Raw genomic sequence first — 18,970 nt, 5'->3', positions numbered from 1 at the left:
GCACGTCCCCAGTATTTTTATCATCTGTGTAATTTATTAGTGATACTGTTTTCTTCCAGGTCATTGATAAAAATATTAAATAGCATAGGGCCAAGAACCAATCATTGAGGACCTTGTTAGAAAGAAACCACTTGATTATTCCCTATTTGCAGTTAAACAGTTTTTAATCCATTTAATATGTGCCATGTTGATTTTGTATGTTCTAGTTCTTCTTCAAGTGCTTGCTCATGTCCATTCCATATTAGGTGTGTGTGCTCACCACATACACTGTGCTGTAAGTTTTTCCCTCCGCAGTATCCATAGGGGACCGGCTCTGGCGCCCTCTGGAGTGGCGCCCGCATGGCGCAGTATAAGGGGTGCCGCCAGCTCCCCCCCACCCTCAGTTCCTTCTTGCCGTGAGTGACGGTGCTAGTACGTCCACTGCTTCGGCTAGCGTTGTTTCGTTCTCTGTTCTTGTGAACTTTGAAATCCTGTAAAATAGTTATAGATAGTTCGTAGTTTTAGTTACCATTAGGAGTTAGTTCTTGAACTCTTCATTAGTCTGGGACGGGACCCAGCCAGGGGTTGCGGCATGCCCCGGTCCCCAGGCTTTAAGCCCTGTGCTCGCTGCAAACTGCCTCTTCCAGTCAGCGATCCACATACCAGCCGCCTAAGGTGCTTAGACGAAGTGTACATAAGTGACAAGTGCCGTATCTGCAAGACCTTCAAACCTAGGATGAAGAAGTGCGATATCCATCTAAGAGTACTCCTAATGGCACCGGAGCAGTGGTCCAACTCTGCACCGAGCACAGTGGTGCAGAAGCTGTGCACAGTGCTCCCCTGGTGCCGTCCATGAGCCAGCACCAGTCTTCCTCCATGGCTCTGCCCAAGAAGATACTGAGGAGAAGATCCCCTACCTCCTGCAAGGGAACGGAAAGGGCATGGGGAGAGCCAAGGCCTGTGTCGGGCAGCTCAACATCCCCCTCGGGCAGTTGGGCCCCAGCTCAAGTCAAGCGGTGCAGCCCATCCCATGCTTTGCTTGTGACTCCAGATAGCGACGCCCGAAGCCCTTCAAGCAGCTCAGGAGATCCTGACGCTCTCTACTTAGAACGTACCAACGCTCTCTACTTAGAATGTACGCCTTTCTGTAAATTGACTCAACTCTTCATTGCTACATCAGATAGAATGAAGGGTCACCCGGTGTCCTCACAGAGGATTTCCAATTGGATTACCTCGTGCATAAGGACCTGTTATGACCTGGTGCGGGTTCTGCCACTGCCAATTGTCAGAGCCTACTCTGCGAGAGCGCAGGTGTCTTCGGTGGCCTTCCTGGTACACATTCCTATCCAGGACATCTGTAGAGTCGCAACGTAGTCCTCTGTCCACACGTTTACTGCTCATTATGCCATCACTTAGCAGGCCAGGGATGACTCTGGGTTCGGCAGAGCTGTGTTGCAATCTTCTCATCTGTGACCTCCTACCCACCTCCAGGGGTACTGCTTGGGAGTCACCTAATATGGAATGGACATGATTAAGCACTCGAAGAAGGAAAGACAGTTACCTTTTCCCGTAACTGGTGTTCTTCAAGATGTGTTGCTCATGTCCATTCCATGACTGCTCTCCTTCCCCACTTTTGGAGTTTCCGGCAAGAAGGAACTGAGGGTGCGGGGAGCCAGCAGTGCCCCTTATACCTCACCGTGCGGGCGCCACTCCAGAGGGCACCAGAGCCGGTCCCCTACAGACACTGCCGAGGGGAAAACTTCTGGCACCAGTGCATGTGGCGAGCACACACACCTAATATGGAATGGACCTGAGCATCACATCTTGAAGAACACCAGTTACGGAAAAGGTAACTGTCTTTTTCTTAGTTAAAATACAGTTTGGTATCAGCTCAGAAGCTTTGAATGAGAGCTGTGGAGTGCTCTAAAATCCACATGGTTACTCAAATTGTGGAGGTATGATGGAGGTAGTATTGGAATTGGAGCGCTGCCTGAGCATTTGGAAGGGGAAATGGAGAGAAGGAGAATGTTGGAGGTGCTGGAACTGTGCAGGGAAGAGTGGAGTGGAAAGGAGGGAATAGACCTGTTCAGTGGGGGATGTTGGCAGATTCAGCACTACCCTTCATAACTCCCCACTGCACTCATGCCATGAAAGGTCTGTCCTCTTTCAAAACATATCCCCACTGACTCTGTGCTTGTCCCTGCACTGTACCTGCCTCCTCACTCTAGCACTTCAGCCTGCAAGTTTCATGCCAGCACCAGTCTCTGCATGACGAGGAGGGTTGAGAAGGGAGGACTAGGCTGTTTGGGACAAGTGGAGAGACAGGAAACAATGCAGGAACAGGGAAGGGAATAACATACAGCCAGTGGCATTGAGTTACCTGGATAATCATTGCTACGGAGCCAGAAGTAGTGGAGAAGGAGAGCTGGGCTGTGATCCATGGGTCTGTTGAGGGGAAAAAAAAATAATAATTTTTTTAAACAAAGGGAATTAAATGCCAAAGAACTTTAACACAGAGTTAAAGTTGCTCAGTAGTATGTCCGGCCCTCACAGGTCTCATTCAGATATGCTCGCACCTCTGAAAACCAGGAAATAGAGTTAAGGCACATGCTACTCTACAACACAACCTTACTCTGCCCTCTTCGAGTGATGCCCCAACATTCCAATAACACACATGCTATGGACTGCTCAGGGAATGGAATACATGAGCACTTGGACAAAGTCTAACACCGTAGTTCTAAGGCAAAATTGGGGTTAGGTTACGCATAGTCAACATGAGCTGTCAGACTCACACCAAGCCTGCCTACTCCACACAAACCATGCCTTTACCCTTGACCTGAGGATTCCTGCAGAAACATTGCCTCCGCTTACCCCTCGCCAGGTACCAGAGACAAAAGTCGTGTGTGCCACCAGACTGCTGAAAGTCCCCATAACAAGACTACCTCCATGTGCAGCTGCTGATGCAAACTGCAGAACTCACAGAAATGAAGCATACTTGATCCTTCAAAGTACATGTGAACTCCTCATATCTGTGACAGTTCTTTCAACCTGCTCCTACCAATTATTTCATCATTCAGTATAGCTACCTCAAAAACCGTGCATGCAGACAAATGCTATCTGTCCTCTTCGGTTGTTTTACAGTCAGAGGTCAGACCTTTGAAATCATGTAATTCCCATTACCAGCTTACCTATTTTCACACTCCAGCTGCAATATTATGTAGCTGTCTATACTCAGTTCCTATCTCCAATTCCCAAAGTATCATTACAGGATCTTTAGCTCTTTAGGAGAGATTAGCTAATAAAATCACATTGGAACTGAGGAACATTCGTGAGGAAGAGAATTGTGAAAGTTTGGAACTGTCAGAAAATTGTGACCGTCCCTCCTGATTGACAGTATACTAATTCTCTGTGGTGATTCTAGGCAAAAAATACCAAGCTTCATTGGGAAAGAGAAATTGTGAAACTCTGGGAGTCTCTCTTTCTGTGAAAGAGAGCCTTGAAATTTTATTTCCTCATTTCCTGAAAAACCCTTATTAATGAGGGGACTGGAGACAAATATCAAATGAGGGCAGCTTCTGATGCTTATATTACAAAAGTGAGAGTGGCTGTCTTGGAGTTATGCTTTTAGGCGTGTGTTGGCTACAGGTTTTGGGGATGTCTCAAATTTCAGCAGAAACTAGAGCATCTCCTCTTTCTTGTAGAGGATGTGCTTCTGGGGTTTGAAAGAGTGGAACATGTGTTAATAAAGCCACCCTTTGTCAACTTGGTGCAATCATCCAGCCCTTGCCTTTAAAAGTGCAGTAGTAGGAATTCAGGGGTGTCCAGAACACCTTGCAAATAACCCTTGTTGGTTCCAGCCCCATGCTCCCAAGCAGTACCAACCTTTTGTTTATGAAAGGCTGTAGAACAGGTAAGCAATCAGTTTCTGACCTGGAGGATAAGCAGCCTTCTACCATCATTGGCCCTAATCTTTGGACACCTGTGGGTTCTAAGTATTTTTGAGGGCTACTGAATCAGCATCTGGGAAAGCCCACCAATTTTCTCCCGCCAAGCTCACGTGAGTACAGTTCTATCTGGAATATCAAAGATTGAAAAATCCATTGCCTTCTTGCAAAAAATGTCTAATCCATGCTACCTACCAAGTGTTTTGTATTTTTCCAGCTACTTTCTGATACCAAAAGTCTAATATCACCCATCCCGGATATTGGGGACTTCAGCCAGTATTTGATCAATGAAAATTTCCAAATGAAAGTGTCTAAGATACAATTCTAACCTTGCTGGAAATATCTGCTGGTTATGTGCTTTGGAATGAAGTTCACCTCTGTGCAGAGGACCTGGACAAGGCCTACACACAAACGAAATATTGTAAAGTCGGATTTAAGTTGACACCAATACAACTGGTTAGAGCGTGTCTACTTCTCAAGGGTATTCCCCCTCCTTCACTCTGCTAGTGATGCTAGCATTGAGGCTTTGTTCTCAGTTTCTCCTTAGTCTATGACTGCGTAGTTACTTACTGTCCCTGTGCATGGAATGCCCTCTAGGACTGGTTTTTCCAGACTACTTTCTCATATAACCTCATTAAGACCCTCTCTGTTAATGCAATATCGATAAGAAATTGGTCAAGTGTTTACATATGTAACTTTTTTTTTCTTAAAATGTTTAGCTTCATGATCTGTTCAAACGCTAATTAATACCTGTATGATCCTATAATTGTAACCCTTCGTCTTTCCTCCTTCATTTTGTTTGTTTTTGTTACCCTGCTTTGCAATTCATCTGTAAATGGATTAATTGTTCTGGACAGGGACCATGTATTTTTGTCTGTACTGTAAAGTGTCTGGCACACTTTTGAGCACTGAAAATAAGTTCTTAGCCCTATACCTTGAATCTTCTAAAGTCAGATTTTCCATGTATACTTGTGGTGTCCTAAACTTGTACATCTAAATACTAGATGTTCATTCACAGATCAGACATATGCATGTAATCAACGTGCAGTGATGCTAACTTAAGACAACTGTTCCACGAGAATTGCAAAACAGCAGTATCAAGTTGTCTATACACCTGTATATTAAGCAGTATGGTTTTTACTCTTGCCAAATTTAGAGTGTCTCCCCAATAGCTTCCTGACATTTCTGCATAGTATGGCCAACGTGTCTTGAATGTCTCTAGTGCAGTGTTGTGAGTTGTGGTATCTTACTTGTTCTTGCACACTCTTTCCACACTCTTGTGTATAAATAATTTCCAAGCTTGTTTACCTATTTTTATGGCCTTTTTAGAGTCATCTGTGGAGATGTTGTCTTTATATTGGGATCTAATACAGTATATGCTCTGAAAAATCGTTTTCCTACTGCTTTCTGACAAGAATTACTACAAGTATTTGACATATTCCCTATGTGCTCACGCTTCCCCACCTTTTCTCTGTAGAGTTGGGCATAACAGTTTCTTTAGTTTTTCATCGCAACTGCAATAAAAAGAAACTGACAGTTGAGGCAGTTACTGGCCATTACGCCTCACCAGCAGGTGGGCTAAAGACTCTATTTGTACCAGTTTTGACAATATTTTTAAGTGGACCAACATTTTGGCAGTTGATAAGATTTTAAATTGATATAGGATATTTGAGATACAGATGAATGGAAAAGATCATACATTTCCTCCCCCTGTCAGTAAATGGACACACGTCTCTTTTCATTTCATTTCAACTGACTTGGAATAACTCCAATGAAGGAAAATAAAAAATTATCACTTTTGCTGTAATAATACAACACATTTTGGTTTATAAACTAAACTAATTTGAAATTAATAATGCTTACAGTGGGAAAATACTATTAAACTAATGGGAAAAATATTAAAATGTAAACGGAGCAAATTATTTCAAATTTATAATTTGAGATATACAGATACATAATTAGAATTTAAATTTGTCTAACTGTACTTTCTCTACTTTTAAATAATGAAATATGTAATGTTGGTTTTTATTGGGAGCATTACACTGAATTTTTAACTAGACATTTTCTTACATTGTTATCTCTGTCCAGAGAGCATAATTAAATTAATAATCTCAAAGTGCTTTAATAGTCATTTTCTATAATAGTGGTGTACAGCATTTGTTATAATTGCATTAAAATCAGGTATATGGAGGAATTGTTATAGGAAATCTCCCTTATGTTCTAAATAACTATTCTGTGTCTTATTGCTCTACTAAGAGAAAATGTAGGGGTTTTTTCTTTCAACTGTCACGTTTCTAAGTTTTATAACTTGTACTTTATATAAACATGGTAATATATTTTATTGGACAAACTTCTGTTTAGTGAGAGAGACAAGCTTTCAAGCCACTCGGAGCTCTTATTCAGGTCTGGGAAAGGTAATCAGGCCTGAAGAAAGAGCTGTGTGTCAGCTCAAAAGCTTGTCTCTCACCAGCACAAAGTTGTCTAATAAAAGATATTACCTCATCCACCTTGTCTCCCTAATATCCTGGGACCGACCCAACTATAACTACACTGCATTTGTATAAAAATAACACTTTTGAGTAGTAATTTATTGAATAGCAAAAAATCAGTTAATCACGATGTCCGGGTTGTCTGTCTTTGCAAGTCCAGTTTCAGAAGGAAGCTCAACTGGCTGGCCTGAACGAAACCCTAGTACCTGGTTATAACTTCTCACAAAATATTTAGTGTTAAAGACCATCCAGGCATCTTCCTTGATACAAAAAGCACTGCATTATTGTTACATGTTTAACAGTTCCTAAAATAGTGTGTACTGCAAATAAAGGAAACTATAGCGTTAATTTTTTTGATATGGTGCCAAAAAGCATACTGCATCAGCATTTCATGGTCCAACATTTTCAACATCATTTTTTTTCCTGTGTGTGAAATTTCAGCAGATTGTTATGCAAAATAGTTTTGTGTCTCTGTGTGACTGGGGAGACAGCTGTTAGTCCTAATGAGGAGTGCTAGCATTACAGTATTTCCGTTGATTGAGACCCACGGAGGGAGCAGAATGTTCCAGATCAGGCAGTGGTGTGTGGTGAGAAAGTGCCACGCTGTCAGCTGGAAGTATATGCTCGGCTGCTCGCTACGACAAGATAAATGAGTTTTGCTGGGGTTTGGCAGAGTCTGAAGCTTTCCTGGAGAACAGTAGTAGCACACCAAACTCCCTTTGGGACCCACGGTTTAAGGTGTTATAAGACGACTGCCTCTTTGCCAGTTTTTTGTCCTACAATGCCTGTCATCCTTTTGAGTTATTAAAAACCTAATGTCTTTTAGCATTCCATTAACACAGGGTCTAATGATCTTTTGTTGATGCATTTTATTAATTTAACCAAGGGGATGTTAACTACAGTTTTAACTTGGTTAGAACCACTTAAAGGCCAGTAAATACAGAAGAAGTGAGAAGTTATTTAATCTCTTCCTTTTTTCTTACATTAATGGTTTGTATTCAGTACAGCTAAATCTTGATTTTTTTTTTTAAAAAATATTTATATATTTATTTTTAATTTCTAGGTCTCCAAATGTTTGGTGCGTGGAACTGAGTTCAAGTTCTGTTTTAGTTTGTAACTGAAAAATGTTGGTTTTTGTTGTTCCTATTTTGTCTAAATTAAAGAACCTTAGTTTTTTTGTGATTTTTACCAGTCTCATATCAAGAAAAGCCCCAAATTGGAATAGTAGGGAGTTTCAAGTGAGCTATGATTTGAATTGCATGAGAATAGTGCAGCACTGGCCCACACTCTTAGGCCAATGGTATTATTTGCACCCATTTCTGAATTTAATTTACAAGCAGTTTGAATGTGTCATTGAATGCGTTCCACCTTCAAGAAACTTAGACTTGGTGCTTAGTAAACTTGTTTATCTAACAGTAGTTTAAGCACCGATAATTTACTGCTTGTCTGTCTGCAGGGAGGTGGTGGCAACTGCACCTTCTCTGCGTATGTCTACATTGCAATTAAAAACCTGTGGCTGGCCTATGCTGTTTAATTGCAGTATAGATGTTCAGGTTTGGGCTGGAGCCTGGACTCTGGGACCCTCAGTTAAACAGCCCCTTACCCTGAGCCTCACAAGCCCAAGTCAGCTGGTATGGGCCCACTACATGTGCCTAATTGCAATGTAGACATACCCTCTTTGCCTCTCTATTGAAGAGATCCAGGAGGGGAACAGTCAATGTGGTGGAGGGGGAAAAATCTCATTTGATGGCTTCTGGGGAAACCCTATGACAAACTTACTACTGAGAAGTCTCTTAGTTGCATAAAGAGCTAGTGTAGCATCATACAGAAACCATGTATTTGTAGGTTATACTTTGGAGGAAAGATTTACTACTTGTTTAACTCTGTTGCATGGTATGGAAAATACATGTACCATATAAAATTCTCCAGCCCAAGAATGAAGTAATTTTACCATGAAAGGGTATTCATTCCAGTCGTCTAGGGCATCTATTACTTTGCTGTCCAAGGGCTCCATCCTGCAATTGTTGGTGAGAGCCAGATTGTGCCTTCGGTATTTGTGGCCCCAAAGTACTATTTAGGTGCACAGATGTCTCTATTTTTGTGCTGGGGAGCATGGAGTTCTGAAGATTGGGTTGTGAACACCTTTGATTCATGCTGTGTGAATTTCCCTGGATAGCTTAGTTGCACTCTAATAGTGCATTAAGAAACTTTGTATCATTAATACAGTGGAGTTGAGTCCTAATTAGAGTTTAATTTGATGTCAATTTAAATTAAGAGGGCTTGCGTAAACTGGTCCGTTGTGACCTGGATAGTGCTAATCTCAATCAGTAGTCTGAATAGACATGAAATCAAATTCTCACAGTACAACAGAAATGACAGGAACAACTGACATCTTAAATTAAAATTACTAAATTCCAAGAAATTGATGTGCCTGACCTCAACTACAGGATAGGTCATTAAATCACATCCATAGAAACTGAGCTGAGAAGCATACTTTAATGGTTTAGGAGAGGGAAGAAAATGCCTTGAGCACATTGGATAGGTGGAAACTAGCCAACAAATTTTTAGTTGAAAATTTGTGTATGTATTAATGAAATAAAATTGAAGAAATAGGCCAAAACCCCTGAGATCTATCATTTCAAGTTTAAAAACTAAATGAGTATTCCTTTATGGTCACTTTTCATAACATCTTCATCCTTCATTAGAGTTCAGCAATATATCTGACATTCTGTATTTACATTTCTTGGCACCATTTTTCTTCCTTACGGGTGCTGATACATTTTTTTTTTATGTTGTCATATCACAGATTTAGGTATAATGGGTCAGATCCTAAGTATCAGCTGATGATACTTCTAGCAGTATCTGAAATGTACCCATGAAATGTGTCTATATACCATTACGTGTGTGTACCATAAAATCTAAATAGTTTAAACCAAAACATTTTCTAACTTCATCTGAAGTCTCTAAAGGAGCTTAATTGTCTTCCTGATGTGGACAATACAAATGACTAAAGCAGTACAGAAATTCAGTTTGGCAGGAAAAATATAGAAGCTTGGGTGTTGGGAGATTAAAATAGTTTAATTTTACCTTTAAATGTAGCATTCATTCCATTTTAATGAATAGTTTAGTACTTTATTTTCTGCCAGGGTGACCAGAGTGAATGAAGAGGTCTTCATTAGGGATGTTATGATTTGATAACTAAAATTAGAGGTGGAAGATTGGGCAAGTTAGTGGAAACTATAGTAAAGAACAGAATTATCAGACATAGATAAACATGATTTATTGGGGAAAAGTCAACACTGTTTTTGTAAAAGGGAAGTCATTCCTTACCAGTCTGTTAAAATTCTTTGAGGTGTCAACAAGCAAGTGAATAAGGGTGATCCAGTCAATGTACTATACTTGGATTTTCAACCACCCTTCGACAGGATCCCCACCAAAGGCTCTTAAGGAAAGCAGGCACTCATGGTATAAGACAGAAGGTACGCTTATGGATCAGGAACTAGTTAAAAAAAGATAGGAAACAAAAGGTAGCTTTCAAGATGGAAAGAGGTGAACAGTGGGGTCCTCTGTACTAGGGCCTGTCCTGTTCAGTGTATTCATAAATGATTTGGAAAGGGGAGTAAATAGTGAACTAGCAAAGTTTGCAAATGATAAAAATGATTCACGATAGTGAAGTCCAAAGCTGATTGAAGAATTACAGGGGTATCTTACAAAACTGGGTGACTGGGCAACAAAATGTCAGATGAAATTAAACAATGATAAGTGCAAAGTAATGCACATTGGAGAAAATAATCTCAACTACACACATGTACATATAGGCTCTAAATTAGCCGTTACCACTGAAGAAAGAGATCTTGGAGTCACTATGGACAGTTCTCTGAAAACTTCAGCTCAGTTCGCAGCACCAGTCAAAAAAGCTAACAGTGTTAGGAACTATTAGGAAAGGATTTAGAAAAGAGACAAGGGTGGACAGGACATATGTTAAAGGTCTATAGAATCATGAATGGTGTGGAAAAATGAATAGAGAAGTGTTTTTACCCTGTTTCACAATACAAAAACTAGGAGTCACCCGATGAAACTAGTCGGCAGCAGGTTTAATACAAACGAGGAAATTTTTTTTCTACACAACATATAATTAACCTGTGGAACTCATTGCCATGGGATGTTGTGATGGCCAAAAGCATAACTGGTTTCAAAAAAGAACTAGATAAGTTCATGGAGGGTAGGTCTATCAATGGATATTAGCCAAGAGGGTCAGGGATGCAACCCTGTGGCTGGGCAATCCCAAATCTCTAATTGCCAGAAACTGTAAGGGGAGGATGGCGTAGATCACTCCAAAATTGCCTTGTTCTGTATGTTCCTCCTGAAGCTCTGGTACTGGCCACTGTTCGAGACAGAATAGTGGACTAGATGGACCATTGATGTGACTGGTATGGCAGTTCTTATGACTATTTAGTTTCTCTAGTCTGTCTGTACCAGTGGAGCACTTTTCTCTACAGTGTTGTTTTTTCCCCTAGGGCTTTGTCCAGTCTAGCTTTATGTGCCATATGACCTGGCTTCCCTCATTTCCACTGAGAGTTTATTCAAAGTCTAATATCTGTCACTTGAAGATTGCCTTAATTTTTAGTCACTTTGGTTTAAAATTATCTATTGTAAATGACACATTTAAAAGAACCTAAGAATAGTTAACAGAAGAATTTGAAATCAAGGTTCCTTAACTCTTCCTGAAGCTTTGATTATTATTCTTTTTTACTTCCAATTGTTTAGCACCGTGACATCAGCTGTTTTCACAGTGGGTGACAATGTTGTTTCGGGTAGCGATGACCGTACTGTAAAAGTCTGGGACTTGAAAAATATGCGATCTCCTATTGCTACTATCCGTACAGACTCTGCAGTGAACAGGTAAGCAAATAGTCAATTGAGTTAACCCTAAAAATTTTCAATTAAAATGTATTGAACCTGAACTAAAATTCAGTGATCAAGAGTGAAAACAAAGCTTGGTTGGATTTGTAAAAAGCCTTCTTATAAAGCAGATAATTTTGCTTTCCTGGAGTTTCTGGTGGTAGTTGTGCATCCGTGTGTGTGTGCCACAGATGATCAAGCTTATTCCAATAAAAAAAAATCTTTGCTGTAATATACTCATTAATACTGATAAATTTAATAGTAAATATTCAACCACATCACTGTCAATGAACTCAGACTTGTACTGTCAAGTCCTATTTGTCAGGCTCAGTTTTGTACATAACCTACTTTTATCTTTTCTGTGCAGGATTAATGTATGTGTTGGCCAAAGAATCATTGCCCTTCCACATGACAACCGTCAGGTTAGATTATTCGACATGTCAGGAGTGCGATTAGCACGGCTCCCTCGCAGTAACAGACAGGTAGCTGAATTTCTGGAGTGCAAATATTGTCAGTTACTGAAAATTAGTGTTCAATACAAAACCATTTTGAGTTTTCTAAATTTGGGTAAATCTTGCAAACTTTGGAACAGATAAATTAATATAATATTTTTAATTTTTTTTACTGAGTCTTCAAAATATGTATGATGTATATTTTCAATTTAGCTGGTTTCACCTTGACTTCTCTGTGCTGAAGTGTTTCTGACTTTTAAAAATTTTATAAATGAAGTGAAGAATGCTTAAAAACCACTTGAAGTCTAAATGTAGAGTGTATCTTAGAACATGGATCTGCTCTGAAAAATGACTGACTACATAACATCTTGAAGTTCCAGGTCTCTCAGTGATTGCCTGTTAAATTTGTTTAGTTTACAAGTAAAAAAAATGTTGCAGTCCATCCTGCAAACTGAAGATTTTTAATAGTGATGCTTTTTTCCCATGCTTGTGCTAGTATCCATTTTGGACTTGGGACTTAGTAAGAGAGCTGATGTGTAGGTTTTAAAAAAAAAACAACAACAAAAAACCCCGCAACATTTTTCTCTCCTTTTGTGTAGGGGCTGTAGAGTTAACTGGAATAATGTAGTCAAAACAGTCCTGAAAAATTTAGCTAGTGTGACTCACAATAGACATAAAATAGATCTGAGTAATAAGATGCCACTTTATATAGTCACTTGTTCTAACAATAACTACCATTTAAAATTAGAATAAACTTACTTAATATTGCAGTTCTATAGCATGTTTCAAGCATTCCATAGGACCTGAAAGCATGTTACAAACTCTGCATCGCACAACATTCCTGGAAGGTAGATGTATAGAAATCACATTGCATGCCACTGAAACGCAGCCCACTCTGGGGGTGGAATGCAACAGCTGTAAAACACTGCTACACAGTTTAAAAGAAGGGTTTTAAGAATAGCTTAACCATAAGGAACAGGGAGGGGAGTATTGAAGTGTCAGTATTTCAGTTTGGTGTTTTGATGCTTCAGCCTGCAGTAATGATCCTTTTGATTTGAGGGATGGCAAGGATTCTGTTTGGGACTGCTTGTTAATTGACTTGAGGGGTAGCTGTTGTGAGACATTATTTTTCTCCCACAGTGCGACTAATGTCATGACTCCACAGTAGTATTAGCCATTCTTTGTTAAGAGAATGAATGATCAGAAACCAAAACCAAATCTCTTGTGAGTGCAGAGCCATTGGAATGTCACTGAACAGGCTGCTATTATTTTTCTTACAGAAAGTAACTTTTGTTAATACTTTTTTAAAAAAACAAAACAAAAGTAGATTAAGACTTCCGGGCAAGATCAGTAATTAGGCAGGACCCAGGGTGCTGGTGATTCAGTTGGTGATACTCTTTTATATTGGCCAGTATTACCAGTGCCCCAGCATGGTTATAAGTGATACTGTGTGATGAAGAACTTACCTTTCAGGTGAGACCAACAAATGATCTTTAGGGTCCCTATTAGGGTACATCTACACAGCAAAAAAACAAAAACTGTGGCAGTATGTCTCAGTCTGGGTCAGTTGACTTGGGCACATTCTACAGGACTAAATTTAGAAGCGTAGGCATTCAGGCTTGGGCTGGAGCGCAGGCTGTGATACCCAGTGAGAGTGGGACGGTCTCCAGCCTGAGTTCAAACATCTCCACTGCTATTTTTAGCACTGTAGAGCAAGCCCGAATCAGTTGACCTGGGCTGCGAGACTCTCTGCCACAGGGTTTTGTTGTTGTTGTTGGGTAGACACACCCTTAGGGGGCAGTGTTGAGAGAGAAGTGGTTTCTGTCTTTTATTTGGTATAACTAAAAAACATTTTGCGATATGGCATTAATCCTGTTTTTAATTCTAAAAAGCATCAGGAAAGCAATTCAAGTAGATCGCAGCAAAGCAGTTCAACAGAGGATGTAATACTTAAATTGAGGATTTTCGTGCTACTTGATAGATCTTTAAGATATTGAAGATTATAGAAATGGGGAGAGGGATCATAGTTTCATGCTCTTTTCTGTTAAATTTGTAGATACATTTTTACAGGAAATAAGTAAAAGGACCAAAGTCCTTCAGAACTCTTGCTGTTCTGGAGAAACCATGTTTACAAATCTCTGACATTTTTCTGTAGGATGTAGATTTTTCTAGACTGTGAATGCTCCTTTAGGTTTGTAGTACTTTAATAGCAGCAGCACAGATCTGTACAGTCATACTAAAATGATTGTGAAACTTTCTATAGAAAGTCCAATGCCTGCTTTTCTAAACAAAGCTATTTTCTTTCACAATATTCCAAGAGATCCACAGCAGACTTCATAGCTAAGGTTACGTGTTTGTCACAGAAGTCACGGATTCCGTCACTTCTTCAGCAGCCTGTGTGGCTGGCTTGGAAGCCGCCTGAGAAGCTAGGTAGCCCCTGGGCCAGGTGCACTGACCACTGATGGGGAAGTCTCGGGCCCCCAGACCCCCAGCAACAGAAGTTTGGGTATGGGGGGGGCTCAGCGCTGGAGATTGGGGTGTGGGGCAGTGCTTATGTGTTGTGGGGGCTCCCTGGTAGGGCGACAAGAACTCCTCTCCCTTAGCTCCTAGCTCCATATGCTGCCTCTGCCTCCAGGTGCTGCCCCTGCAGCTCCCATTGGCCGGGGTTCCCAGCCAATGGGAGCTGCAGAACTGGGGCTTGGGGTGGAGCAGAGGCAGCACACTGAGCTAGGAGTTGGAGGTCACTGCTTCCCAGGAGCCGGGTAGGGAACCTGCCCCAGCACCCACACCCCTCTGCCCCCCCCGGCTATGGCCCCCAGGACCCATGGCGTACCACCTGGAACACCACCTCCAGCACCCGTGGTGCCCCCAGGGCTGCCCCCTCCCCCCTGTTTTAGTCAAAGGTATATAGTAAAAGTCATGGACAGGTCATGGACTGTGAATATTTGTTTACTGTCCGTGACCCGTCCATGACATTTACTAAAAATACCCATGCTAAAACATAGCCTTATTCATGGCATATAAACTTTTATTTTACAAACTAACTTGTTCTTACATTTTTTTTGTGCTCTAAAACTTGCCAAATGTACTTCATTATATTTGAGCTATTTTTTTCTGATAGAAGTATGCATGGCAAGAGAGAGACTGGGAATTTTTAATAAAAATTAATAACATCCAGTGTTCTGTTAAACACTGGCGCTTAAGATACTGGAAGGTTCATCCTGGTGTGACCTTTTAGATAATATAAAAAAAATCTATTTGAATAGGCTTATTTGGTAAATGCAAACATATACTTGTATCAGTTCATCATGAATTAGTTCATCATGAATTAGTATAGTGAATAGGTTGCTAATTTTAAAACACCTTTGTTTAATGTAATACTAATTTATTTATTTAAATTGTAATAGGGCCATAGAAGAATGGTTTGCTGTTCAGCTTGGAGTGAAGACCATCCAATATGTAACCTATTTACCTGTGGGTTTGATCGTCAAGCTATTGGCTGGAACATCAACATCCCTGCCTTGTTACAGGAAAAATGAGATGCTGGAACAATTTTTGCTTTTGTTGCCATGGACTTGTAAACTTTTTTGTTGTTGCAGACTCTCCTGAATATTAGTCTGCCTTCATTGTAAAAGTTCTCCCTTAAAAGGAGTGCTTTGTTGTTACCACATTGTGCACCATTTGCATGTAATGTACAGAAAATGTGACTTTTTTTAAAAAATAGTTTGTCTTGTGTATGAACTTTTATATCTTGGCATCCACTAGTCAGTAGAAAGGAGTTCACTGTTATATAGAGCACATAAGTGTTTGTAAGTTATTCAGCATTTGCTAGATGAACAGTAGGGCATTACATTTGTGACTTAAATGTGAAATTTATATACTTATTGTGAAGAATATATAGTAGTCTATTGCATTTTCCATAATTTTACATATCTGCCTTGAGTTAAAAGGAATCTGCAGGGCTGAACTTCAAGAAGTGTGAATTTCAGTAATAGTATCATGTTAAACATTTTCTTGTTTGCATCTGTCTGAAGTATGATTTTTAGTGCTGCAATGTAGTGTAACTTCAACTCCAATTTTATTTCTAGTTACTGGAGAAATAACATGGAGTTGAGAAAGGAAAAAACAAGCAGCCTCTTGTAGTGTGCATAGAATGCTGCGTTAAAACATTCAGGATGTTTTTGCACATTTTCTCTTGAAAAAGAACAAGAAAATGTTCATTCTGCCCTTCATGCATAAAGCTCATTCCAATCTTATATCATCTCACACTAGCAAAAATCCAGAATATTATGGTTCTAATCACTGAAATCTATTCAAGCAAATTTTTAAAGCACTTTAGTTTATAGCTATTGTTATAAACCATTTATGAAAGTTTCAGATGTTCCACTGAATGTGAGTTGACTTATATAGGAAGGATTTGACACTTTTTGGTTACTTACCCCGAAAGGAAATTTTGTTTGTTTTTACACCTTCAGTGAACATGTTTTTAAATGGGTTCATTTCCCTAGTTTTATTTTGAGCCAGCAATATGAAGTAAATGAGTACTACCTCAAAAAATGAATTTCGGTCAGGATAAATTGAGTCTTTCCATAACCTCGAGAAAGTGCTTTTGGTCTGTGTCTGAAATACTGTCTTTAAGATGAAGAAAGACAATCATGCCAAATGTGATTTTTTAAGATTAACATTTAAGGCTAGTGGGGCAATACCACAGATAAACATCATGTGTCATCTTTGTTCTTTCAGCTCTAACTAGGGCTGCTGCAGTCCCTTCTCCATTCCAGAGGGAATAATTCTGTAGCTTTTCCCTCCTTACTCCCAAGTGATCTTACACTGGCTTTTCTCCTCATTGTGTTTAGCCTTGTACTGGCATTTTGTTGAGTTATTCCCAGCTGTTGTTCAAATAAGCAAATGCATATGGCAGCTGACATTTTCAGAAGGAAGAGGAAGGCTGCTTTAGACCGACCTTTTAGCTCTATCCCTAAGTGTGTGACATATCACAGCATAAGATGAAAGATCAAAGTAATTAGATGGTGGCTTCTTATATAGTAGGATATTTTAAGTGGATTGCCATAAGATATTAAGTATTATGATCTTCTAATCACATTCTTATGATTATATGAAACAAAAGCTGAGCTTGAGTCCTCTACAGCACTGCTTAGAATGAAGTTGAGAGGCTGATTTGTTAACCGGATCTTTCATTCATTAGTATATGAAGGCAAAGAGGTGGAGTAGGAGGGGAGAATAAGTGCACCATTAAGTAATTATGAAAAAATTGGGGTCCTAGCAGTAAACTGAAGCATAAAACTATGAAAGGATAATAAGGGGTGAGGTGGTTAATGGAGAGACTAAAAGAGCATATATGTGGCGACTTCATAGAGCAGAACATCTTACAGTAGCTTGATCTTTCAAAACACATGTTTTTCTGAGTAACAGTATATATGTAGACTGTGAGTCTTTCAGAATTGCCACACTTTCATACCTGATAGTGAAGAGTTCAGATGATCAGCTGTAGGCTTTAATTGCTGGTAACTGAAGACTTCTATTTAGAGGACCCTGTCACAGTATCTACGGTAATTGTCAAGTGGTTTTTTGTTTCTAACAATTTGGAAGATAGAATTTAAACTCTCATCAGATTTTTTTTTTTTTTTTTTTACTCTCAGGGGCATACACACTGGGTTGGTGTTGGGCTACAGACATGTTTTTTACAAGACTAAAACATATTTTTGTTAGAGAGGAAGGAAAAGAAACATAAGCACAGATGCAGTTTGGATACTTAAAAAAAATAAATAAAAAGTTCACATTTTGCCATGTGCACCTCCTGCTAATAGAATCAAAGCAGCTTCAGGTTGGTCCATATCCAGTATCCCAAGCAATGATTAACCATTTAATTTGCTTGGACTTGACAAACTTAGGTTGGAGGAAAGGTTAATAGTGTGATTCTACTATCCTAAACTGTATTTAACATATACATATGTAACACAACCATTAGAATCTATGCAGTTTAATTGTCATTGTTTCCAGTGGCTGCTGACCTTTATATCACCAGAGTGATCAAGCTCTGACATCAGAAAGAAGTATACACTTATTTCCTCTGGGGATGGAGTGGAGGAACCAACCAAGGTGCTAGAGACAGGTTCTCAGGAGCAGACTAATACTTAATCAGTTGAATGACTGTACAATCTTTTAACTTTTATATATTCTACTACTTGGATGAAATATTGAGGCCATACATTTCCCTTTCCAGTAAGGCAAAGATTGGTGGTGGACAATGTTACGCTGACTGAACATGTGTAAGCATTTCAGTTTTGGTCATGCATGGAATCGAGAGTGTTCAAAAGAGAGCTAATCAGTGCTGAACTAATTATATCCAACATTTCATAAAATGGAGGAAAGTTGCTGTTACATATTTTCATTATTGATGCAGAACTTCACTTGGATGCATCACTGGACAAACTCTAAGATCTTTTGTGGTGGGGAGGGTGTTTCAACATAAGCAGTGAATATTGGTTTTCACAGACTCAAATTCTGTACATACTTTAGAGTCAGAATAATTTGGTGTGAAACATCTTATTTGTTGTCTAAGTCTGTGAAAGCCAATTTTTTGGGGGGGAAAAATCCTGAATTTATAAATATGTGAAACGACTTGTTTTTATTTACTTGTATTCTGCTGATTGTTTTTAGATGTTTAGTGTTTTCTTCATTACAGGTTGAAAATGCATTAAATCATTCAACAGAGTTTTGTAACTTGCTGTTCATAAACTCTGTCCTTATTACCTTAGTGTTGCTGTTACCTCAGTATTGCAGCCAATGGGAAAGCAATCAAATGATTCCCCGCCACCATCATAATTTTCAACCCTGATCTCTTTCTTCTACTCTAGTTCGGTTTCCAAGGCAATGGCAGGCAGATTGCTGCTGGAAAAGGGCTAAAGCTGTCCCTGAAAACATGACTTCTGTGTTGTAATTTGCTATGCTGACAGTTCAATATAGATTTTAAAAGGGCTCAAATGTCTTTTATTTCCATTTTTTTTCAAATTCCGTATAAGCAAATCTTTAATTGCATCTTGTTGCACAGGTTATAAACGCCCTTTTTTAAAAAACGTTGTATGAAATTGATTTTTGTGCTTAAAGAAACTAGTTAAAATGAATACAGTACAATTTTAATTTACCACTGATATCACAATAAACTGAGATGAAGATTAAGTGA

At 39.5% G+C, this 18,970-nt stretch overlaps 1 protein-coding gene across 1 annotated transcript in view; it reads left to right on the top strand.

Annotated features, from left to right (window-relative positions):
- WDR37 (WD repeat domain 37) overlaps positions 1 to 18,765 on the top strand; it is a 68,144-nt gene extending 49,379 nt beyond the window's left edge. The window contains exons 12-14 of the mRNA XM_084620365.1: positions 11,180 to 11,314; positions 11,682 to 11,796; positions 15,174 to 18,765. Of these exons, the coding sequence (XP_084476491.1) occupies positions 11,180 to 11,314; positions 11,682 to 11,796; positions 15,174 to 15,305 (382 nt within the window). The 3' untranslated portion in view covers positions 15,306 to 18,765. The remainder of the gene's footprint in view (positions 1 to 11,179; positions 11,315 to 11,681; positions 11,797 to 15,173) is intronic.
- The last annotated feature ends 205 nt before the right edge of the window (positions 18,766 to 18,970 follow it).

Source organism: Lepidochelys olivacea, assembly GCF_965140295.1.
Source record: "Lepidochelys olivacea isolate rLepOli2 genome assembly, chromosome: 2".
NCBI lineage: Eukaryota > Metazoa > Chordata > Testudines > Cheloniidae > Lepidochelys > Lepidochelys olivacea.
This window is presented reverse-complemented; position numbering and strand designations above follow the sequence as displayed.